This window comes from Mastigoproctus giganteus, chromosome 6 (genome assembly GCF_048544385.1).
Source record: "Mastigoproctus giganteus isolate SK-2022 chromosome 6, ASM4854438v1, whole genome shotgun sequence".
Lineage (NCBI taxonomy): Eukaryota > Metazoa > Arthropoda > Arachnida > Uropygi > Thelyphonidae > Mastigoproctus > Mastigoproctus giganteus.
The window spans coordinates 173,372,628-173,399,187 of NC_143580.1; the positions used below are offsets into that span (position 1 = coordinate 173,372,628).

Sequence of the window (26,560 nt, forward strand, 5' to 3'; positions counted from 1 at the left end):
TGTATGTATATATAAATATAAATCTTTACTTATTATAGATGTTTGTGATTTTGTGTAATATTTAATAGTATATCTGTATTCTGTATCTTTTGTTAGGTGGGACTTGATAAATCAATTAAAAGCTTTGCTGTTCCTTTAGGCCAGTTGAAGGAAGAGATTTTAGTAAGTACCTCCGTGATTGTGTAGTAATGATTTCCTTAAAGAAAATCTAAGTAAATTTTATATTTATTTAGATGAAACAAATGTTATCCAAAAGAAATCTCACTTCTTGGGTCTAGAACTTTGCTGTTTAAGTTATGTCAAAAAAAAAAAAAAAAAAAAAAACTCAAATCACATGCTCAATGATAACTCATGTTTGATTTATATAAAAGTACTAAAATGTGCAGGTGAAGACATCAAAGACTGATGTTGGGATATCAAAGACATGGTGTCACACAGAGATAAACAGTGCAGAATTGGAATTTGGGGAGTACAATGTGTACAGAAAGGATGGGAAGGGAGGAGGGGTTATGCTGTTAGTTAAGAAACACAAAATATAAGGAAGTGCATTCAGTTGATATAGGTGGACGGTGCAGTGTGGAGTCAGTTTGGCATTGGCATAAGTGATGGAAAAAACCAAGAGTAGGAGTGTGTTATAGGCTTAATGAGAGAAATAGAGTGGGCCAGTAAATAAGATTGTCTTATAATGGGGATTTTAACTTCCTAGATAAAGGGAAGGGCTTTTGCTTTCATAAAGGTGACTACAGTGGTCCGAGAGTTTTTAAATTCTATACAGTGGGACTAACTGATGATCTTACCAACAGAAAATTCTAAATGGGAAGCATTCAAGGAATTAATCTTGGAAGCTACTAGGCTTTTCATACCAACTAAGAAATACTGTTCAAGATTTAAGCCCAAATGGATATCAGATGAACTAATGAGACTTGTGGCAGAGAAGAAAATTGCATGGGATGCATATAAATTATCAGATACCTATGGTAAATTATCAGACACACAGATGCCTGTGCTAGATATAAGATTCTGCAATCAAATCACAAAGGACGTTTGGCAAGCAAAGGCAGATTACTAGAAATCTGGCAAAACCCCAAACACATGTAAGCTCTAGAAGGAAAGCGTGAATCAGATTGGTTCACTTGATATCAGTGGTTCAATTCTTGAGGATTATGCTCAGGTAGCTGACAAACTGAATGAGTATTTGCATGTACACTCACGAATTCTGTAGGGAAGTGGAGGACAGAAGCTTATCAAACTCTAACAGGGAGTCAAAGCCAAGTGGAGGAGAAATTGTTGAAGTTAAACGTAAGGAAGGCACCTGGGACAGATGGGATCCATCTAGTCATATTAAAGGAGGCAACAAAGGAAGTAATTGGGCCCTTAGCTATGAGGGCATTCTTGGACTTAGGGGAAGTCCCCATGGATTGAAGATGTGCAAATGTATCCCCAGTTCACAAAGTGGATCGAAAGGTGACACGAGTAAATACAGACCTGTTAGTTTAACTTTTGTTCCAGAGAAAATAATGGAGTCACTGGTTAGCATTGCAGGATCATCTACACAAGGATCATCTAGAGTAGAAAACTTGCTTCTTGCCCTAATGGTAGCCAAGCATTCTGGTCTCTTGCCAAAGCTATTGGCCGCAACTTTTGCCCATCTCTGCTCCCACCTCTGTCCAAACCAGATGGTTCTGTTGTCACTTCAGCCAAGGATAAAGCTGACCTGCTAGCATCCCATTTTTCTTCCAGCTCATGTATTAATGATCTTGGTAAAACACCTCCCACCATTCCCAACACACTCCATTCAATGCCTCCTGTGGTCTTCCGTCAAAAGGATATCAGAAGGATTTTGATGAATCTTGATGCTAAGAAAGCTCCAGATCCTGATGGTATTTCTCCACTTGTTCTCAAAACCTGTGCTCCTGAACTTCTTCTACTCTTTCCTGTTTTTTTTCACTTTCTTATTCCAAAGGTGTTTTTCCTTCTGCTTGGAAATTTGCTCATATCCAGCCAGTTCCTAAAAAGGGTGACAAATCCCTCCCATCCAATTATCGTCCCATTGCAATTACTTCTACTCTTTCTAAAGTAATGGAGAAATCAATTAACCGCCAACTCTTAAACTACCTAGAAACCTTCTGTCTGATCAACGATCGCCAGTATGGATTCCATCAGTGTCGATCCACTGGTGATATTCTGGCTTATATTACCCATTTATTTACTAATTCAATGGAAAGGTTCGGTGAAACACCAGTAGTTGCTCTTGACATCTCAAAGGCTTTCGATCGTGTTTGGCATAAAGGTCTTCTAAACAAGCTTCCATCTTATGATTTGCCAACTGTTTTTAGTAATTGGTTATCCAGTTTTCTCTCTGATCGCTCACTGAGGGTGATGGTAGATGGCTCTCTGTCTTCTAACTTCTCCACTAATCCGGTGTCCCCCACTCTTTTCCTGTTGTATATTAATGACCTTCTTCCATTGACCGGAAATCCTATCCATAGTTTTGCCGATGATAGCACATTGCATTCCACTTTCAATCAGCTTCAACTTCTCGAAAATCTGCCACCAATTCCTTAAATGCCGATCTTCAGGTAATTCTCCAGTGGAGCAAAGAGAACTTAGTTGATTTCAACCCTTCTAAGTCTTGTTTTATATCTCGCAAAAAGGATTCTTCTGCTCCTATGCTTATCTTTAGGGACACTCTGATTTCTAGGCAAAATGATATATCTCTTTTGCCTCTCTTATACAGCTGCTCACTCTGTATAAATCGCAAATCCGCCCTGCCATGGAATATTGTTCCCACATCTGGGGTGGTGCCCCCAAAACCTCTCTCAGGCTTCTTGATTCCATTCAGAAGAGGGCAGTTAGGTTAATTAATGGGCAGTTAGGTTAATTAATGATTCATTTCTAACAGAGTCTCTCCACTCGCTTTCTCATAGACGTACTGTTTCTGCTGCATGCCTCTTTTACAGATACTTCCATGGGCACTGTTCTTCTGAATTGGCTTCTATAATTCCCCCTCTCTCTTTCAAAACAGTCCGAACACGTGCCACCACCAGCCAACATCCATTTACTATCCAACTTCAAACTCACAGAACCAACTTTTCATCTTCCTCGTTTATTCATTCAACTGCCGTTTTCTGGAACAACCTTCCTTCATACATATTTCCTGAAAATTACAATCTAGAGAAGTTCAAGTCCAATGTCAACAAATATCTTCTTTCGTCTTCTCAACCTCCAACCCAAGCACGGTACTAAGCACTATAGGTTCTAATACCTCTCGTCTTTGGGGTTCACATAAAAAAAAAACAAAAAAAAAAAAAACAAGACTTCGGTAATAATTCAGGCACAGCATGGATCTGTTAAGGGGAAGTCTTGTCTGACCAATTTGATTTGATACTATGATGTGGTCACAAAGGAATTGGATGCAAAAAAATAATTTTGATATATACTTGGATTTTAGGTAAGCTTTTGATACTGTTGCACATGGAAGACTACTGTACAAGTTGGAGCAGTATGGTATTAAAGGCAGGTTGCTACAATGGATAAAAGGATGGTTGAGTGGGAGAAGACAGAGTGGTAATCAATGGATGCTGTTCTTCATGGGGCTAATGTTATTAGTGGAGTCCCATATTGGGTTCCCATATTGGGCCCATTGTTCTTTTCTGTATTTATCAATGATATTGATGAAGTTATATCAGGATTAATGTCCCAAGTTTGCAGACGATATGAAGGTTGGTAGGGTTGTTAATGGTAGTAAGGACGGTACACTGCTGCAACAGGATCTAGAAAAGTTGAGCAGATGGGGCTGCATATGGGTAGCAGTAACCCCAGAGTAACATACCAACTGTGCATTATTACTCTCAGATCAGTGGAGAATGAAAAAGACTTCAGGGTAATTGTACAGTTAGATATGAAGTTCTATGAGCAATGTCACCAGGCTTCGAGGTTAACTAACTTTGCTAGCAGAGACAAGGTGAGTATTCCATTGACAATGCAATGGAATATTATTATAAATGGTGATATATGATGCAAGAAAGAAAGCTCATAAAGCATTAGCAAAAAAAAAAAAAAAAAAAAAAATTTCCATTTTCATATATCCATTCCCTCCAATAACTTGTCTAGTTCTTCCTTGAATTTATTTAAGCTATCAGTTTCCACAACAACGGATAGAAGTTTCTTCCAACGATCAACTACTTGCTGGCTGAAGGCAGGCCTCTGCACATATATCTGGCAACCAACCTACCTCAAATTGAATTTATCCCCCACCACCCAGGTGTAGCCTCAGCAATAGGAAGAATCCCACCAGTATTGAGCTTGCTCAATCCATTCAAAGACTGAAACAACTCAATCAGCAGTCAGATCACTTCTCAGGTGCTTCGTCTTCAGACACAACAGTTTGCAGAACTGAAATCTTCCTTGCTAAGACTACTCGTTTTTTCCCTTCACCAACCTTTTTTGCTCTTCTCTGAACCAATTCTGGCAGATCCTTATCCTTCCTGAAATAAGGCCTCCAGACCTGTATGCAGTAGTCAAGATGTGGTGTAACCATTGCCTTGTCAATGGAATAATCACCTCCTTGTCTCTGCCAGCAAAGTTCCTTTATATTACTGACAAAACCCGTTGAGCTGTCCTGGCAGCCTGGTTACATTGCAAGAATTTCATATCTGACTGTACAATTACCCCAAGTTTTTTTCATTTTCCACTACCCTGAGTAATATCACACAGTTGGTACGTTAATCTTGGGTTACTTCTGCCCATATGCAGTATTTTGCATTTAGCATTAGCATTTAGCATTAGTAGAGGCATATGATGCAAGAAAGCAAGCTTATTCAGCATCACCCAAAAAAAAAAAAAAAAAAAAACAACCACTACTCCCATTTCACCCCTCTGTTCGTTCGAAATATCTGTCCAGCTGAGCCTTAAATTTATTTAGGCTATCAACTTCAACAACAAGCGATGGGAGTCTATTCCACAAACCAACTGCCCGCTGGCTAAAGGCAAATTTCCGCACATCTATCTGACATCCGTCCTTCCTCAATTTGAATTTATGCCCTCTCAGGTGATTATTGTTAAAATGTTAAAATCTAACTGCCATTTCTCAGTCCATCTGTCTAATTTTTTTAGAACTTTTGCAGTAGCTTACCTTGATAACTGTGATTAACCAACATTTGTATCTTTTGCAAACTTAGACATTAAGCGTGATGTGCCTTAATCAGCATAGTTAAAAATATAGAAAACAGCAATGGGCCCAGTACTGAACTCTTGGGAACACATCTACTAATATTAGTCCCCGAAGAGCAGTGTCCATTAACTAATGTCTATCTTCTCCCACTCAATCATCGCTTTATCCAAAGCAGTAATTTGCCCTTAATACTACTGCTTCAATTTATATAGTAGTCTTTTATGTCAACAGTATGAAAAGCCTTCCTGAAATCCAAGTATCTCATATTAAAATTAATTTTTGCATCCATCTCCTTTGTTACTGCATCATGGTATCCAATCAGAATAAGACTGCCCATTAATAAATTTGTGCTGTGACTGCAGAATAATTGTATTCCTGTCGAGATGGTCCTGCATTATTTCTTTAACCAGAGACTCCATTATTTTCATTTGAACTGAATTTAAGCTAAGTGGTCTATAATTACTCGTCACCTTTTGATCCTCCTCTGTGAATTGGGGATACATTTGCACATCTTTAGTCCATATGGACTACTGCTGAATCAAAAGATGCTCTCATACTCATGGCATGGCTAAGGGTTTGCTTGCCTCCTTTTCTGCCTCCCTTTATATAACTAGATATATCCCATCTACTCCAGGTGCCTTTTTTATGTTAAGCTTCAATTTCTCTTCCACTTTCCTCTCAGTTATCACAAAATCATTTAGCTCCCTGTTGAAGTTTGATAAACTTCTGGCATCCCCTCTCCTAAACTTCCTCATGTATGAATGTATTGCAAAATATCTATTCAATTTGTCATCAACCTGAGAAGGATCAACCACAGTTAACCAATTGACATCAAGTAGCCCAATCGAGAAGTAGAGCTATAAAAATTCACAAAGTATTCATGTTTATATATAATGTGCCACATTTCAGGACCTGTGTTAATTTTCCTTAGAGCAGAGGCATCTAAACCTTTTTTTGGCTAGGGTGCCAAAACTGATAAAATGCCAAATGTCGTGGGCATCTGGTCGTGAGCTACAATAACAGTTTCTTATTAATTATACTTTTCTTTTTTTTTTTTTTTTTTTTTTTTCAAAATAAGATTTCCTTTTTGTTGATAAATCTTTACATTTACAAGAGTAATTAACGTATTAATTTTGCCATTATTAAGAATGGATATCTTTAAAATTCAGTGTGAAACTATATTTTGTAACATGCTCACACTAGTTTTAAGCTTGGGATTTGGTGAGAAGTTTGTATGTGTTCTGCCATGTCATGTGGCTGTAGGTGGTGCATTATGAAGGAAAAGGCTGCTTACAGGCTGAATGTGCCTGCCTTAGAGGATTAGTTTTGGCTTTGATTAAAACTGATCTCTACTTAACCTACTTATCTGATTAACCAATGCTTAACCCTTCCCTCTTTAAAACATATTGTCTGATGCCCACAGTGTACTGGAGTGTGCAATAAGCACCAGAGAGTGTGAATTAGGTGTGGGTGAGGCAACTGTAAAAAATTTAGAGTAAAAAAAATAAAAACATCTAGAAAAATTTTGCATGCATTGTTTGTTTCACAGGGGTTGTTAATTTCTCATTCAACTGAAGAAACCAAAATTAGAAAATAAACACTGTATTTTGGCTGTTGTTTATGTAAGAAAGATGAGGAACTCCAATCAGCCGACCGGGCTAGCCGGGTGGATAAAGTACCTGCTTAGCAACCCAAAGGTTGTGGGTTCGAATCCTGCTTCAGGCATGGATCAGAGTAGTGCAAAAACCTTGGGACGTGCATTATGGCCACAGAAGCCGATGTGCCAACAAATAACAAAAAAAAAAAAAAAAAAAAAACTCCAATCAGCAGGCCCATGAAAGCAGCATCAAAGAAAAAATCTTTGGTCTTCCATCAAGAGATTGATGGTATAGAAACTTTTATTAGAAAGTGATAGACTGTTGGTTAACTGTGGTTGATCCTTCTCAGGTTGCTGACAAATTGAATAGATATTTTGCAATACATTCATACATGAGGAAGTTTAGGAGAGGGGATGCCAGAAGTTTATCAAACTCTAACAGGGAGCCTCAATGTTAGAAAAAAGGTTATTCATATACTGAGTGTTAGAGGAGAGAGATTATCTGCTAATCAGCATGCTGCTCAAAAATTTATTCATGCACTGAGTATTAGGGGGAAGCGATTATTTGCTGATCAGCTTTCTGCTCAGAAATCTACAGAAGATTTAAGGTCATTCATCAACCGAGAAAAATTGATTGGACAGTAACTCTGCAATATGGACAGAATAGTTCTAGTATGTGTGCTGCAGAGTCTGGAAACTATAGACCTTAGAGGAGATTTGATTGGGGTGTATTAATCCATGAGAGGCAAAGTAAAATGGGTGAGTTCACCATTATGATTCTTGAGCTAGGGGCCATAAATAATTCAAATTAGGGGGAGGGAGGTTTCGACTGGTTTGCAGGAAGTTTTCTTTTAGCAAGTAAATTGTTAATTATTGGAATAAGTTGCTTCAACCCTTTTGTGGTTGAAGCTTACAGCATGGGAAGGTTCAAAGTTCATTCCTGGATAAATGTTTATGCAAGAAAGATGAGGAACTCCAATCAGCAGGCCCATGAAAGCAGCATCAAAGAAAAAGCTTTGGTCTTCCATCAAGAGATTGATGGTATAGAAACTTTTATTAGAAAGTGATAGATAGCTTCAATGTTAGAAAAAATGTTATTCATATACTGAGTGTTAGAGGGGAGAGACTATCTGCTAATCAGCCTGCTGCTCAAAAATTTGAGGAGGGAGTCAAATATTTGATTTATTATTATTATTTTTTCGTTTGGTCAGTGCAGCAAGGGGCTCAGGGCTTCTTTGTACAATATAGTTAATACTAAGTAATGTAACCACCACATGGCAGCGATAAAAAGTTCTCAAAATGGTACTGCCACAACAGAAAGGTGTGTGCGCGTGTGTGCGCCCGCATGTGCATGCGAGAGAGAGAGCAATTAAGTGTTATTAAAGATCAACATGAGAGCAGTGGACTCTCCTTTATGAGAAATAAACAGGACTGAGCTTTAGGATTGAAGTTAACTAAGTTTTCTTTGTCCCATTAGAGAATTACCTGGAGATAATTTAATGAATTGGTGATGGATATTTGAGAAGTTAAAGCTGTTTCTGTGGAGCAAGGTTTCTCAAACTGGAAGGTGGATATAGTGTGCTGTCATTGGCATAACTATGGATAAGATTTGTAATCAATGGAAGGAGGTCATTAATATACAAAAGGAAAAGAGTGGGAGAAAAAAACAAACCTTGCAACACTGCTAGAGAAGTTAGAAAGCATAGAGCTATCTACCAATTAGTGGAGAGATTAAAACATTGTCATCGTGGAGAAGTTAGAACACAGCCATCAACCAATACTTGCAGTGAGAAATCAGAGAGAAAACTGGATATCCAATTACAAAAAAAAACATTTGGCAATTCATAAGTTGGGAGCTTGTTTAGAAGAGCTTTATGCCAAAGACAATCAAATGCCTCAAAAATGTCAAGAGCAATTCCTTGAGCATCAAATTTTACAATCAAATTTGTACAAAGATGAGTAACGTATGGAAATCTTTCTAACGGTTACAGTTACCAGATGTCCTGAATTTTGAGGATAGTTCCTCAGAATAGTAATAGCCAGCCATATAGTGCAAGTAAGCTACGGGCTTTTGCTTCCCTGGCTGGGTGGGTGTGAGGGTAGACAAGAAATTATAGATTATTTGCTTCCCTCCTCACATGGGTAACTATCCAGTTGATCTTTGAATTAATTTAAACTGTCAGCGTCAACTACTTGCAAGGGCGACTTGTTCCAGCAATCGACAACTTTCTGGCTAAAAGAAAATTCCTACAATCTAATCTAACCTCACCCCTGTAATTTGAATTTATGACCCCTAGTTCTGAAATTCTTTATAGCAACGAGAAATCCACCTTCATTCATTTTACTAATCTTTCTCAGAGCCTTATAAACCTCAATCGGGTCACCTCTCAGGTGCTTGGTTGCTAAGCTTGGCAGTCCACATATACAAAGATCTTTTCTCATATGGTTGCCTTTTTGCCAATCTCACCATGTGAGTTTCCTGACTTTGGATCCTTTCAAGAAGCGCAATGTCTTTTATCAGATGAGATCTCCATACTTGAACAGTATTCCAAATTAGTACTTGAATTAGTATTCTAAATTTGGTCTTGCAATTGTCTTATACATTGAGACTGTGATATCTCTACAGGATAATGATCAATAAATTATTGATAGGACACCATGGTCTTTCCTGGCTGCCTGTTTACACTGCACAAGAAACTTCATATCTCCTTGTATTATAACTCTCAGCTCTCTTTCTTTCTCCACTGTTTTTTGATTCAAAACCTGCCCTGTATAATTTATTTTGGTGTTGCTATTCCCAAAGTGTAAGACCTTGTATTTTTGCTGCGTTAAAACAAAGCTGCCAATTTTCCGACAATTTTTGCAGCCTGTTCAAGTCACCCTGAAGGAGTGCTGCTTGGTACTGATCATTAACTACTTTACCAAATCTTTGTCATCTGCAAATTTTGACATCAAGCCTTCTATCCCATTATCGATGTCATTTATAGAAAATCAGAAACAACAGTGGTCCAAGAACCGTTCCTTGGGCGGCCCACTTCTGACTTTACACCAATCTGAAGAATATCCATTAATCGCAACCCTCTGCCTTCTGCCCTGCAACCAGCCAGCACTCCATCTTAGAATTTTTCCAGTAATCCCAACATATTCCAACTTATACAATAACCTCTCCTGAGGGATTAAGTCAAATTCCTTGAAAGGTAAGGTAATCAGCAGCCATTATCAATCCACTGCGCGATGGAAGCCTCTTCAACAATTCATGTGGAGGGAACTGGACCATAATCTGCCACTCTGGTCTAGTGCGGGACGGCAGATTGACTGTATTTAGCAGTCAGGGGCTTGAACCCTGGTCTATTCAAAGAGTGTGTGTGCTACTGCACTCCCATTTAGCTACAGAGGCCACTCAAATGCCTTAATAAAATCCAAATAATGTCAGAATTATTCCCTACATCCTCCTCATGAGTAACTGTGTCAAAATAGTTTATTAAGTTAGTTAAACATGATTTTCCCTTAATAAAACCATGTGTGTTATTAAGAATGCCATATCTATCTAAATGTAAATGGATTTTACTCTTAATAGTTATTCTAAGGGGGATCAGAAGGCAACTTGAGAAATTACAGACTAGTTAGCTTAATGTTTGCTTCGGGGAAAATAATACAATCACTGGTTAGAGAAGTAATGCAGGACCACCTGGACAGGCATGTAATTATATTGCAATCACAGAATGGATTTGTTAAGGGGCAGTCTTGTCTAACCAATCCCGCAACCATTCTTCCTCAATTTGAATTTATGCCTTCTCATGTGTGTAGTCTGAGTAAAGGCGCCTCCGTAGCCAGGTGGGAAGGAGCAGCAGTGTGTAGCACACTCTTCTTGATTAGACCGGGGTTCGAGCCAGTCACCACCAAATACGCAGGATGTGGAAAGGTCAGGGAATGACCACCACATATCCCGGAGCAATATGGCCTTAGTTGCTAATGCTCCTGAAAACCAAATAACAAACAAACAAACAGTCTGAGTAAGAGGAAGAATACCATTGAGCTTCTTTAATCCATTCAGAGCCTTAAACACCTCCATCAGATCAACTTGCAGATGCCTAGTTTCCAGATGCTGCAGTTTGCAGAACTAAAACTTTTCTTGATAAGGCCACCCTTTTTATTCTCCTTACTAATCTTGTTGCCCTTCTCTGCACCCAATCCAGCAGTTCTACATCCTTCTTAAAATGAGGTTTCCAAATTTGCAGGCAGTATACGATGTGGCTTGACCATTGCCTTATACAATGGGATAATCACCTCCTTATCCCTACTAGCAACATTCTTGTATATCATACTTAAAACATTATGAGCTGTCCAGGCAGCCTCTCTTCACTCTGCTCAGAGAACTTCATATCTGACTGCACAATTGCCCCTGCTACCCTGGGGGCACCTACGTAGCCAGTTGGGAAGGAGCAGCAGTGCATAGACCGGGGTTTGAGTCCATCACCACCAAATACGGAGGATGCAGAAAGGTCAGGGAATGACCACCGCATATTCCCGGAGCAATATGGCCTTAGTTGCTAATTCTCCTAAAAACCAAATAACAATAACAAGCTACCCTGGGTTTAGTACCACATAGTAAGCATGTTAATCTGGGACTACTGCTATTCATATGCAGTACCTTGTATTTGTAAACGTTAAACTTCAACTGCCGTTTCTCAGCCCATCTACTCCTAATTGTCATCTTATGCTTAATCAGTTTTAAGCTAACTAACTTATGGACATCTCCAAACATTTATGACTGAACAGTAGTACTATTTTTTAAAAATGTAAATAATATTTCAATTTGCTAAACATAAACAGATGACACTAAACATAGTTACAGAAAATGTGTATACTATATATAATGTCAGTTATAAATGCATGCATACTACAGTATCAGAGGAGGGATTATCAATAAATATGCTTCAGACACTGCGCCTCCGTAGCCAGGTGGGCAGGAGCAGCAGTGCATAGTATACGCTTCTTGATTAGACCGGGGTTTGAGCCCGTGACCACCAGATATGGAGGATGCGGAAAGGTCAGGTAATGACCACCGCATATCCCCGGAGCAATATGTCTTTAGTTGCTAATGTTCCTAAAAACCAAATAAAATAACAGCTTCAGACACACACACACACACACACACACACACACACACACACACACACACACACACACACACACACACACACGCGTATTCATACAGAATTATAACAAGGAATGTACAATCTTTATATCAATTTATATGCCATTTAGATTTTAATAATGTCTCGATTTACCGGGATCAGTTTAAACTGGGAAGCGGATTAACCGGGACACTTCAAGACCCCAATTTAAAAAAAAAAAAAAAAAAAATCAACCAGAAATCATAAAATTCAAGTAATATACCTAGAATGTTTATACCTATTCTAGGTATAAACAGATGTTTTGCAAGTCGTAAATAAGTGACAAGCAGGGCATTATAAAGTTGTCATTGGGAAATTATTATCTTGCAACCCCCATTGTCTTCACACCCGATGTTCAAAAAAGGGAAAGAAAAAAAAAGAGAGAGGGAGAGAGAGAAATGTTTAGTTTGTTGCTTCGATTGTTCTGTTTCGTCACACTGCAAAGAGAAAAATTGTTTCCTTATTTATGTCAGGGATAACAAATTTTTTTCTTCAGAAATCGCGAAAATGATGGGTAAACGCAAATGAGTTGTGCTTTCAATTAAACAAAAACTTGAAATTATTCAAAAGTTTGATTTGAAAGTGGTGCATCCATTAAATCTATAACAAACCATTATAATGTTGGTGACCAAACCATATGCAACATTGTAAAAAATAAAGGGAAGCTATTAGATTTAAAATCAACATCGAAAAAAAATAAAGGGAAGCATCGTATTTGACACGCAAGTAGTGCGTGGTAAGTTTTTTTTATCTATCGCCATATTTTTTACGTAGGTTGCTGAACATTATTGGATCTACTAGTAAGTCCCAACTTACGTAACTTCAAACTTCGTTAATGTTTTTTCACTCAATTTTTTTTTCTTTTCTAGGATTGTAAAATTTAAAACAGAATAATAATAAGCAATCAATAAAGACGATCACGGCTTGCACAAGCGAGATATGGAGTTACAAGCTTAAAAATAAGAAAGAAGAGAAGATTTTTCAAATTAATTTAGGTTTTTTTTATATGGCTGAAGATTTCAGTGAAGGCGACACACATTTCACCATAATCACGTAAAATCCCACAGAATTCCAGCTATCGGTATTATTGCAAATGCAATGTGAATGAGTTTACTACCCGTTTATAATAAATTGCAGTAACAGAAAAGCCCAATAACCCGGAATGTGCAAATTGTTTTTATTGTTTTATGGTAGTTGACCTCCAGAAAGGTGTTTTTGTAAAATGTGAGCTCGTGTGGGGTGATAATAGTGAGCCTTAACCTTGTGAAATTTTTTACATAAAATTTCATTTTGACTGTTATCATGGTGCCGACTAAGAGAATAAGCGACAGCGGTACTAGTAAATCTATTAAAAAACAAAGAAAAACAAAAAAAAAAAGGAAAGCGATTGATTCGAATCAAAAAATTAAAATAAGGATGTTTGAAAATTGTCAAACATGAACAAGTATCGCCCGGAATTAGATTTGTCAGTTTCAACAGTGAACACAATAATAAAGGAAAAAGACAGAATACGAGAAGCTATGAGAACCAAGACTACGAAATACATATCAGTTTTTACTGTACAGTTTCTTCCTTTAATGTTTTCTTTTCGTATGTGCCACTCCAACAACTTCACCGCTGTCCCCAGATAAAGTTTTTCATTGAATTAATAAAAATATATAACTATTTTTCTTCATTCTTCTGAGGATATTATGTGGTTTTTGTAATTTTGGCACATCACTAATATACGATTTATTGGATGATTGTTTTCTGCAGCAGCATGTTTGAGAGGCAACCAGAGAGGGTAATACTCTTGATATGGTTATCAGCAGTGATCAGTCATGTATTAAGAATTTGCAGATAAAGGAACCACTATATGGCAGTGATCACAGTGTACTGATGTATTTACTTAAAGATATAATTACCGTCAGGGGTAAAGGAAAGGGTTTTTGCTTTCGGAAAGGTGAGTACAGTGGTCTCAGACAGTTTTTAAATTCTGTAGAGTGGGATCAACTGACGATGTTACCAACAGTAAATTCTAAGTGGGAAGCATTCAAGGAATTAACCGTGGATGCTACTAAAAGTTTCATACCCATTAAGAAATATTGTTCAAGGTTTAAGCCTAAATGTTTATCAAATGAACTAATGAGACTCGTGTCAGAGAAGAAAAATACATGGGGGATGCATATAAATTATCAAGCGACTCAGAAGCTTGTGGCAGATATAAGCTAGTCTGTAATCAGGTCACAAAGAGGTTAGGCAGGCGAAGGCAGATTACGAGAAATCTTTGACAAAATATGCTAAGAAAAACAGCAAGGATTTCTTTACTTATATATACTCTAAAAGGAAGGGGATGAATCTGATTGGTCAACTTGATATTGATGGTTCGACTGTTGATGATCCTACTCAGACAGCAAACAAACTGAATGAGTATTTTGCATCGACATTCACACATGAGGAGTTATTAAGGTTTGAAAATGGCAGAAGGTTATCAAATTGTAGCAGGGTGCTTAACGATTTTATAATAACTGAGAGCAAAGTGGAGGAGAAATTGTCGAAGTTAAACATAAGAAAGGCACCTGGGGTGGATGAGATCTATCGAGTTATATTAAAAGAGGCAGCAAAGCAACTAAGCGAATCCTTGCCATAATTATGAGAGCATCCTTGGACTCAGGGGAGGTCCCCATGGACTGGAGATGTGCAAATGTATCCTCAATTAACAAAGGGGGATCGAAGGGTGACACGAGTAATTACAGACCAATTAGTTTAACTTCTGTTCCGGGTAAAATAATGGAGTCACTGGTTAAAGATGCATTGCAGGATCATCTAGAAAAGACTGCAGCAATAATTCAGACACAGCATGGGTTTTCTAAGGGAAAGTCTTGTCTGACAAATTTGATAGGATATTATGATGTGGTTACAAAGGAACTGGATGCAAAAAAAAATTTTGATATATATTTGGATTTCAGGAAAGCTTTTGACACTGTTGCACATGCAAGACTATTGTACAAATTGGAGCAGAATGGTATTAAGGGTAAGTTGCTACAATGAATAAAAGGATGGTTGAGTGGGAGAAGACAGAGGGTGGTAATTAATGGTTGCTGCTCTTCGTGGACTAATGTTATTAGTGGAGTCCCACAGGGTTCGGTTTTGGGTCCACTTGTTTTGTATATTTATCAATAATATTGCTGAAGGTATATAGGCTTAGTGTTGAAGTTTGCAGATGAAACAAAGTTTGGCAGGGTCGTTAATGACAGTAATGGCAGTGTGCTACTACAACATGATCTAGAAAATTTGGGCAGATGGGCTAAGAAGTGGCAACTGAAGTTGAACCTTGACAAATGCAAAGTACTGCATATGGGTAGAAGTAACCCCAGAGAAATGTACCAGCTGTGTGGTACTACACTTAAGGTGGTAGAAAATGAAAAAGAACTGGGAGTAATAGTGCAGTCAGATATGAAGTTTTCTGAGTAATGCAGACAGGCTGCCAGGTTAGATCATGGGGTTTTGTCAATGATATATAGGAATTTTGCTAGCCGGGAAAAGGAGGTGATTATCCCTCTGTATAAGGCAATGGTCAGGCCACACCTTGAGTACTGCGTACAGGTCTGGAGGCCTTATTTTAGGAATGATGTAGATTTGCTTGAGCATGTACAGAGACGGGAAACAAGTTTTGTGAGGGGAATGAAGGGATCCTCTTACCAAGAGAGGCTTAAGTTTTGCAAATTGCAGTGGCTGGAGACTAGGCACATTCGTGGTGATCTGATTGAGGTGTATAAGGCCTTGAATAGGTTCAGCATGCTGAATTCTGATGGGATCCTTCCACTTGTTCAGATTACGAACCTAAGGGGGTATAAATTTAAATTAAGAAAAGACAGATGTAGAATAGACGTGCGGAAATTTGCCTTTAGTCAGCGGGTGGTTAATTGCTGGAACAAACTTCCATCTGTTGTGGAAGTTGATAGGTTAAATAAATTTAAGGAGGAACTGGACAGGCATTTGGAGGGAATGGTGTGATTTTTTTTTTTTTTTTGGCTGATGCTGCATAAGTTCATACACTTGCTTTCTTACGTCACATTCCACTACTACTACTATTACGAGCAATATTTTATTAGTCATTCCCCGGTTACGTAAAACCCGACTTAGGTAAGAAGTCCTGAAACGTATGTCGGGAACTTACTGTATTTTTGGATTAACCAGGAACTCGATTATCCAGGATTTTTATTTTACCATGTATCCGGGGAAAAAAAAGTTACTCGCACGTAATAACAAATATCACTAAGATTTGGTTTTGTCACTGTTAAAATTTGTCAAGCATCTGATGAGCGGTATGTATGCTCTCTCTCTCTCTCTCACACGCACACACACACACACACACACACACACACACACACTGCTTTCTGCTGTAATTGTACCATTTTGAGAACTTTTTTATCCCTGCAATGTTTGTTTGTTTGTTATTTGGTTTTTGGGAGCATTAGCAACTAAGGCCATATTGCTCCGGGATATGCGGTGGTCATTCCCTGACCTTTCCGCATCTCCGTATTTGGTGGTGACGGGCTCGAACACCGGTCTAATCAAGAAGCGTGTGCTATGCACCGCTGTTCTCTGCAATGTAGCAGTTACATTACTTGTTATTAGCTATATGGTACAAAGAAGCACTGGCCTTTTGCTGCACTGGACAACCAAAAAAATAAAATAATAAAATAATAAACTATCTTTTTGACTTCCTCCTCATATAGGTATTTATCCAGCTGAACTCTGAATTTTCCCAAGCTGTAAGTCTCAGCCACCCATAAAAGCAACTTATTCCTCTAATTAACAATTTGCTAGCTTAAAAAAAAAAAAATATATATCCTTCAATCCAGTCTAAACTTTCCTCCTCATAATTTGAATTTATGGCTCCCAGTTCAGGAATCATAACAGTGAAATCAGCCTCATTCATTTTATTTTTGCCTCTCGTAGCCTTATGTACCTCAATCAGATCTGCTTTAAGGTTTCCAAGCTCTGCAGCTCATATATTTGAAGTTTTTCTTCACATGGGCACCCTTTTGCCAATCCCATCAGACACACAGCCCCATCTTGGACCCTTTCAAGAAGCTCAGTCTTTCTTGAGCTTCTTGAAAGGGGCCAAGAAAAGCCCACTATAAGACCATACTTGGAATACTGCATCCAAAGCTGGATGCAGTATTCCAAGTATGGTCTTACATTGGCCTTGTACAGATGTATTATGATCTCCCTATCTCTACAAACATGTTTGATAAATCATTGATAGGACACCATGGACCCTCCTTGCTGCCTTGTCTACACTGCTTCAACTTTGTCTGATCTTATTGTAAATCCCAAAGCCTCTTTCATATTGTAAGTCCCAAACCTCTTTCTTCCTCTCTGTTTTTAGTTCAGTCCCACCAAGAGTGTAATTATTTTGGGATTGCTGTTTCCCCATGTAAGATCTTATATTTTGCTGTGTTAAAAGATAGCTGCCACTTTTCTGACCATCTCCGAAGTCCATCTAAGTTGCCCTGAAGAAGCTACTTTTGGTCTTTAAATTCATACAGTTTTCTTTAAATCTACCCAGTTCTGGAATTTAATTGTCAAACCTTATTAATCATAAAATATATTAGGCTATACTTATAAAATGTCATTTTTTCCTGTCTTTTCCAAATTTAAAAGAACTACATTTGAATCAATTTTTTTCAGATACTTATGTATATGTGTATTTTCCTTTATTCTCAGACTTTTTTCCACTTTCCTTCAAGTATTTCAATATCCTACAACTATTTCACTAACTGGAATTTTTTTCATGCATGATCCAAGCAGTATGGGGATAAGCATTATCTGAGGATGAACTAATATCTCACCAAATACAGCAAACCTTTCTGGATGAAGATTTTCTTGTATGGTGTATTTTTTTTCTCTGACAATGTTAAACATCATTGATAACTTGTCAGTGGTGCATGACAATGTGATAAAGCTAGTTTTTCATCTCAGTAATGAGTCTATTCAGAAACTCTGAATAGACTCATTACTGAGTCTATTCAGAGTAGCTATAAAATGCTACTGTTTACCTACTCACTGAGATTGTTTGATGACATCAATTCCTGGAACCCACTTTCCAAGCTTAGACACTTTTTTCAAGTATCACAAGTGGCAGTGATTATTAATATGGGTCAAAGCGAGTTCCTCAACAATTACAGCAGAAGTGAAATTATAGTAATCTTATAATACCGTGATAAATCTGACTAAAATTGAATAGCAAGTGCTTAAAAAACTATTATAATAAGATTATAATACTATTATTTATACTATTATTATAAGATTACTATAATTTCACTATTGTCAAACTTATAAGATAATTTTAACGTCATAATCAACACCTTATCTGCACCGGGTCAATATCCTTTTATATATTTCTAATCTCATGACGTTCTATTTAACGAAAGTCCCTTATAACGACTATTGGCATCACCAGTCTTTTTTTCACTTGCGTCCTTTAACCTCTTTACGACAACCAGGGATTGGAGATCTGCATTTCTACTTCCTTGCGCTTATTTAAAATCTGTTTAAAATATTTTCACCCCATTCTCCGCCTTAGTTCTTTTTAATGCACCTTCCAACCTAAATTTAACCCCCATCTACTAATAAATTTATTGCAGATTTATACAAGGTGAGTACCGTTTTTTAAGCACTTGCTATTCAATTTTTTACAGCAGAAGGTAATTTGTGTGTGGCTATCAGCAAGTTTTCCCCGAACTGAACAGCTTTGCCAGAACATGCCTTATTGGGAAAATTGTAGTTGTGAGATCAGAACATCTGAAACCACTGCTGATGACTTGAGAAGTTCAGCTTTTGGTTGACATTTCTGCACATTTAGAATTTCCCCATGACGTACATATTGAATGTTTTTCCTGGCTGCAGTTACTTTACTTCTTTACTTAAATTCATTAAACATTATATTACTAATGCATTATTTTGAATACCTTCATCTTGTTTTTAACATTGGAAATAAAAGTTCTATTAACTGATTAAAATTCTATACATAGACTGCTGACTAACATCTAAACAAATTTGCGCAGAAATATTCCATGATGCATGTATCGAAATATATAAATAAGAAAAGTTAAGGAGCATATGTTTTATTGTGTGTGTGTGTGTCAGAACATATTTAAAATTTTCTATTTTCGTTTTAAGAGTGTCAGGACTTCATTAGAAGAGGTGCTTTTGTCAGCTAAGAAAAAGTTGGAGGAAAGGGAAGAAATTCAATTTAAAAAGGTACATTTGTTTTATAAAATTCAGTGTTTTGAATATTATCTCTAGCTGCCCAAAATTATGTTCATACCTGCCAGCTCTTCATATTTGGTTGAAGTTTTACAGTATTTAGGACATCTGTGTTACATCCCACCACACAAACCTGTGCAAGTCATTGTGCAAAAAAAAAAAAAAAAAAACACATCCAATAATTGGGGAAGTGCTTTCCATTTTCTTCTGATTTTTAGTCCAGTTTGTGTTTTTAAATACGTACATTTTTTTTTTTCTTCAAATTACAGACCTATTGAATTTAATGATGCTTAACCCTTTTGTTAGTATGCATATATCTCTGTTTTGAACAATGTTTCAACACAGTATGAACATGTAATCTCTGTATATGTGCAAGTTATATTGAAAATTTACAGAGATGTGTTGTTGTCTTTTAATTTTTGTGTTTATAAGAAATAGCAGTGTTTTTATATTTATAGTTTTAGAAATTCGCATAGGAAGGTACAACTTTTCAATGAGATTCAAGATGATTGCATGCAAGCTGCAATTGAGAAATTCTTGGGAATTCAAATCTAGAAGTTGAAACAAAATCAAATAATGCATACGTAAATGTAGAGGATATTACTTCATTGCGAAAAGAAAGTGACAGTGAGGTTTTATTTTTTTTAATTGAAATTTTGGTTTTATTTTTGAGTTTCTCATTCTGCCATTTGACTATAAAATCAAAATAAGGAAAATAAATATTTAAAAACATGTCGGTATGCAGTTTTCCAATATTTTGCAAATTTCTAGATTTCTCAAAAAAACTCACTCTGTGTGGCTTACATTCCATCTTGCTGAACTCACTTTTAATGTGCCTAACACCAAATTTTAACCAAAGGGTTAAAAGCATTAATGTTGTTATTATTATTACTAGCCATATAGTGCAAGGCAGCCCAAGTCTTATGCTTCACCAGCTAAAAATAATTTCCGAGGTACCCTGAGAGAGAGAGAGAGAGAGAGAGAGAGAGAGAGAGAGAGAGAATATCACCAAGAAAGAAAAGAATGATATCTAACTCAGGACCTTGGGTGTGCCAAGCCCATACTCACCAGATGTGAGCCCCTCAGGTAGCTCTGCTTGAGTTTAGCCTATGTATACTTACTGACCATATGCTGGTATTATTATGTGTTACATCGGTAAGTAAAAAAATGTTTGGTCTTTCTATGCATACGTTTTGAAAGGTATGTTTATATATTTGATTTTTGTAATAAAATTGAGAGTTTAGCGCACCATCATTATTATCAGGTAGTTATTTGTTCTTAAAAGGTTAGGTTAATGGAAATAACTGTTTAATTTTTTAATGGAATTTGTAAAAGAAAAATAGGATCCTTTGAATTTCTCTGATGACTGTGCTGTGGTAGTTGGTTTGTGTACATTGGCAAGTTGCACCATAGTAAACTTCAACCAGATTGTGAAACAAAGATTTTACATTATCCAATAATATGTGATTGTAAATAAAGCAAGCAAAGAAATTTAAAATACAGTTAATCTATAATTTCCTTCTCTCTGTTTCCTTATATAGACTTGATAATGGATACTAAACTGGATCCAAAACATTACCATTATGTTGATAAAAATTAGTTTATTGTACTAGATATAACTGTTTAATTTGTAGTTCTAAACATAGTGTTACTTTATTTTAATTATTCAACTTATTCCATATTATGTCTTTCAACTCTCATATTAGATGACTCTTTAGTAACATTATGGACAGATTATTTTGCTGTAGTCACTACTCCCTCTTTAAGAAAGAAAAGTGAAATTGTTTTCTTAACCTGGGGTGGGGGGGAGGGATAATGGTGTGAGAAACATTATCTCTGCACATTTATTTTTTACGAAATCTTTTGGTTACCATAATTTGAGTTCTTGTCATTTTCAGTGCCTAATGAATCATGAGAAATAAAAATATAGGGGGTAGGAAAGCATAAAGAGTACTGAAGGTGGAAAGCAGCTTTTTGCCTTCTTCAGTACTCTTTATGCTTTCCTATCCCCTATATTAGTTTACCGAACGCAATACCTGAGATGCCCCTTTTCTGCTTTAAAACACTTTCCTCGCTTTTACAAAGTTCAGCGAATATATACCGCTACTTTGCTAGCTTCAAGAACAATATTTCACAGTTCCACATAAGGACTACAAACCAATCATTAAAAATCGCTGTCTAACCCAATGGCAAGAACTCTGGAAAAAAACAAACATGGAATAAATTATATGAAATAAAACCAAAAGTTGAGCACTGGAAAACTAGCATAAGGAAATCAAGGAGAGAAGAAGTTGTTCTGACCAGATTGCAGATAGGCCATACACATTTCACAAATGGTTATCTATTACGTGCAGAGGAACCCCCATGATGCCAAGTATTCAATACTATCCAAACAGTTAAACATATACAGGATGTCTCAAAAATATTGGTACAAATGTTTAGGGGAGGTAGATAACATCAAAAGGAATGCGAATCGTATAGGAACCCATAACCGGAAACGTCACGGGAAAGTAATAGCAGAGGCACAAGAAGCAGAAATGACACAAGACAGTAATTAATGGCAAACATTTATTTGGCATAATATTAACAGTGGAGTACGAGATGGATGCATTTCGTGATGTTACAACGGATGCTCAAAGGTTCCACCATGAGACGCAATGCATGCGTGACACCGACGCAGCATGGATTGGCGGACACGGTCGAACACACCTGGAGTTACTTTGACAGTAGCAGCAGCAGCGCAGACGAGTCTCGGCACAAGATCCATTTCTGTCTCCACAGGCGATTCATACATGATAGATTTGAAGACCCCCCACAGAAAGAAATCAAGGCTTGATAAATCAGGTGAGTGTGGGGGCTAGGCAGCAGGTCCACCTCGGCCAATCCATCGACGCCCAAAACGCCTGTTCAAATGGTCACAAACACACCTTCCATAATGGGCAGGCGCCCCATCATGTTGAAAACAAATGTTGCGTCTCACATTTGCTAGAACATCGTCAGTAACAGAAAGGATCTACAGAAAGGATAGACAGGATTAGAAGGGGGGAGGGGTTATGCTATTAGTTAAGAAACACATAAAAACCAAGGAAGTGAAGCCAGTCGACATCGCTGGACAGTGCAGTGTTGAGTCAGTTTGGTGTGACATAAGCATTGGGAGATCAAAATTGAGAGTAGGAGTGTGCTATAGGCCTAATGATTCTGATGAGTATAATAAGGAACTGTACAGGGAAATAGAGTGGGCCAGTAAATCAGAGAGTCTTATAATGGGAGATTTTAATTTCCCAGATATTGACTGGAATTTGGGGGCTGGTTACTCACACACTAGCAGGGCTTTTGTGGATTTATTGGATGATTGTTTTCTACGTCAGCATGTTCGGGAGGCAACTAGAGGGAGTAATACTCTTGATTTGATTATCAGCAGCGATTCTTCTTGCATTAAGAATCTGCAGATAAATGAACCACTAGGTGGCAGTGATCACAGTGTGCTGAAGTGGGATTTACTCAAAGAGGTAACTACCATTAGGGGTAAAGGGAAGGGTTATTGCTTCTGTAAAGACGACTACGATGGACTGAGACAGTATTTAAATTCTATACAGTGGGACCAACTGATGATGTTACCAACAGCAAATTCAAAATGGGAAGCATTCAAAGAACTTATCTTGGAAGCTACTAGGCTTTACATACCAACTAAGAAATATTGTTCAAGGTTTAGGCCAAAATGGATGTCAGATGAACTAATGAGGCATATGGCAGAGAAGAAAAATGCATGTGATACTTACAAATTAACACATGACACAGAAGCCTATGATAGATTCAAGTTGATATGCAACCAAGTTACAAAGGAGGTTAGGCACGCGAAGGCAGATTACGAGAAATCCTTGGCAAGGGATGCAAAGAAAAACAGCAAAGAGTTCTTTACTTATGTAAACTCTAGAAGGAAGGGGATGAATCAGATTGGTCCACTTGATATTGATGGGTCAACTGTTGATGATCCTGCTCAGGTAGCTAACAAACTAAATGAATATTTTGCATCGACATTCACACATGAGGAGTTATTCAGCAAGGGGAATGCCAGAGGTGTATTCAACTCTAGCAGTAAGCTACAGAATCTTGAAATAACTGGGAGTAAAGTGGAGGAGAAACTGTTGAAGATAAACACAAGAAAGGCACCCGGGGTGGATGGGATCTATCCAGTCATATTAAAGGAGGCAGCAAAGGAAGTAAGCAAACCCTTAGCCATAATTATGAGAGCTTCCTTGGACTCAGGGGAGGTACCCATAGACTGGAAATGTGCAAATGTGACCCCAATTCACAAAGGAGGATCAAAGGCTGACACAAGTAATTATAGACCTGTGAGCTTAACTTCTGTTCCAGGAAAATTAATGGAGGCACTGGTTAAAGAAGCACTGCAGGATCATTTAGACAAGACTTCAGTTATAGCTCAGACACAGCATGGTTTTGTTAAGTGGAAGTCTTGCCTGACCAACTTGATTGGTACTATGATGCAGTCACAAAAGAGCTGGATGCAGGAAATAACTTTGATATTTTATACTTGGATCTTTTTTTTTTTTTATGTAAACCATTAGGGCAAGAAGCAAGTTTTCTACTCTTAGCCTGTTCAAACTCTAGTATGGACTGATTAATAACTGCTTTACAATTGTTGCGAGCTTTGGTGTAGGCAGAAAATGAAACTGAAGAATTAGAAACAAGCCAATTACGATATGCAACATTCTTCTCTTGGACAGCCTTAGCACATTTATTGGAAAACCAAGGTTTAGTTAAAGGACGAGGGCGCTGAATCTCTTTAAAAGTTACAGCTGACAGTTACAGGCTCCGCAAAAACGATAAGTGTTTGCCTTTTATTTACATGATTGTTATTTTATATTGTACTTAATACGTAGTCATATAGTTATAGTTACGCTGGTTATTTTTTATTTTTAATTTAGATAAAGAGTTTTTGTGGATTTTACTTACGATAGGTAAAACCGTTATTTCGTTCCATTTTGTAGCCATTGTTTTTGGATATAGTGGTAGGGAATTCAAATTTTTTAATTGAGGTAGCTAGGTAGCTCTAACGCATAATTATATAGTAATACGCTTCACTGTTTCTATTTAATAGTTTCTATTCAAATACTATTGATATTTAATTTATTGATTTTATTAATTTAAACTACCATGCCCCAGACTAGAGCAGCAAAGCAACGGGCACAAAGTGGCAGGAGTGCTGTGAATCGGGGGAGAACTGAGGGGGGCAATTCTCCAACGCATCACAGCCTAAAAAAATGTGCAACTTGTGAAATGTTTGCCGAACTCTCTGGAACGGAACATGATATTGCCATGGGGGATGTCTTTGTGTGTGCGCGATGTAAGGAGTGTAAGGAAATCAGGCGACAACTCAGCGTTGTTATGGGCCTATATGAGAGTTTGAAGGACAAGGTGGATGCCCTCGAAAGATCTAAATTGAGGGGCCCATCAGGCTCTCAGCTGCCCAACTCAACGCCAGAGCTCACTCCTGGGCATCAGGCAACACAGCGGCAATCTCCAAAGCAGAATGCGCTGGTCCCAAAGGAACTAGTTATAGTTGGTGACTCTATTGTCAGGGAGACGGGGAACATATTTTGTAAAAAGGATAGGTGGAACAGGACCAGGGTATGTCTGCCAGGGGCAAAGGTTGATGACGTTGTAGAACAGATATCATCTTTCAAGGGCACAAAAGGTGATATAGTTGTACACGTTGGCACTGATGATATTAAGAGTAGGACGCCGGCGGAATTACTCAACAAGTACAGGTCACTGTTGAAAAAAAGCCGTGAAATAGGGTTGAATTTGAAAGTGTCTGCAATTCTGCCCAGACACGATAGGAGGGAGTATATGATGAGAGCCTTGTCGATCAATTCGGCCCTGGAAAGATTGTGCAAGGCTCAAGGGGTAGAATTTTTTTCAGCCTGGACTGTACTTGTTAACAGGAGAGATTGCTTCTACAGAGATGGGATACACTTAAATAGAAAGGGTGCAAGAATATTTGCTGATGCTATCGAGGCAGTGTTAGGTGGGTCGGAAAACTGCTAGTTTGGGGGGATACAAAGACTAATAGTTTAACAGTAACCGCAGGCAGAGGTGAAGGTGATTCTTGCACAACTTCTATTAGAATAAGAAGCGACCTGGAGCGAGGGGTGTTGGGGGTTTCAGGGACGGATGGCAGTCATCATGGAATAGTTGGGTATATGGGATGTGTTAGGGTAACAAGGAATAGGCATAGGAGCATGTATGCTTGCATGTATACCAATGCTAGAAGTATAGTAAATAAATTTGATGAATTTGAAGTGTTGGTCAAGACATCAAAGGCGGATATTGTTCTGATAGCAGAGACGTGGTGTCACAAAGATATAAGGAATGCAGAACTGGAATTTAGGGAGTACAATGTGTACAGAAAGGATAGACAGGACAGAAAGGGAGGGGGTGTTATGCTGTTAATTAAGAAAAACATAAAATCAAAGGAAGTGCACCCAGTTAATATAGATGAACAGTGCTCTGTTGAGTCGGTTTGGTGTGAGATAAGCACTGCGAAAGGAAAAATAAGAGTAGGAGTGTGTTATAGGCCTAATGACTTGAATGAGTACAATGAACAATTGTACAGAGAAATAGAGTGGGCCAGTAAATCAGAATGTCTTATAATGGGGGATTTTAACTTCCCAGATATTGACTGGAACTTGTGGGTTGGTCACTCACACACTAGTCAGACTTTTGTGGAGTTATTGGATGATTGTTTTCTGCAGCAGCATGTTCGAGAGGCAACCAGAGAAAGTAACACTCTTGATCTGGTTATCAGCAGTGATCATTCGTGTATTAAGAATTTGCAGATAAAGGAACCACTAGGTGGCAGTGATCACAGTGTGCTGAAGTGGGATTTACTCAGAGGTAACTACCGTCAGGGGTAAAGGAAAGGGTTTTTGCTTCCGTAAAGGGGAGTACAGTGGTCTCAGACAGTTTTTAAATTCTATACAGTGGGATCAACTGACGATGTTACAAACAGTAAATTCTAAGTGGGAAGCATTCAAAGAATTAATCGTGGAAGCGACTAGACTTTATATACCGATTAAGAAATATCGTTCAAGGTTTAGGCCTAAATGGTTATCAAATGAACTAATGAGACTCGTGACAGAGAAGAAAAATGCATGGGATGCATATAAATTATCAGGTGACGCAGAAGCCTGTGGCAGATATAAGCTAGTCTGTAATCAGGTCACAAAGGAGGTTCGGCAGGCGAAGGCGGATTACGAGAAATCTTTGGCAAAAGATGCTAAGAAAAACAGCAAGGATTTCTTTACTTATATAAACTCTAAAAGAAAGGGGATG

The 26,560-nt window shown here is 37.8% G+C and overlaps 1 protein-coding gene across 2 annotated transcripts in view; it reads left to right on the forward strand.

The window, feature by feature from the left end:
* Positions 1-26,560, forward strand: part of Cog2 (conserved oligomeric Golgi complex subunit 2) — a 462,981-nt gene that overhangs the window by 82,382 nt on the left and 354,039 nt on the right. For both annotated transcript variants that reach the window (XM_090375498.1, XM_090375496.1), the window contains exons 3-4: positions 97-162; positions 19,118-19,198. In XM_090375498.1, coding sequence (XP_090231624.1) covers positions 97-162; positions 19,118-19,198 — 147 coding nt within the window. The remainder of the gene's footprint in view (positions 1-96; positions 163-19,117; positions 19,199-26,560) is intronic.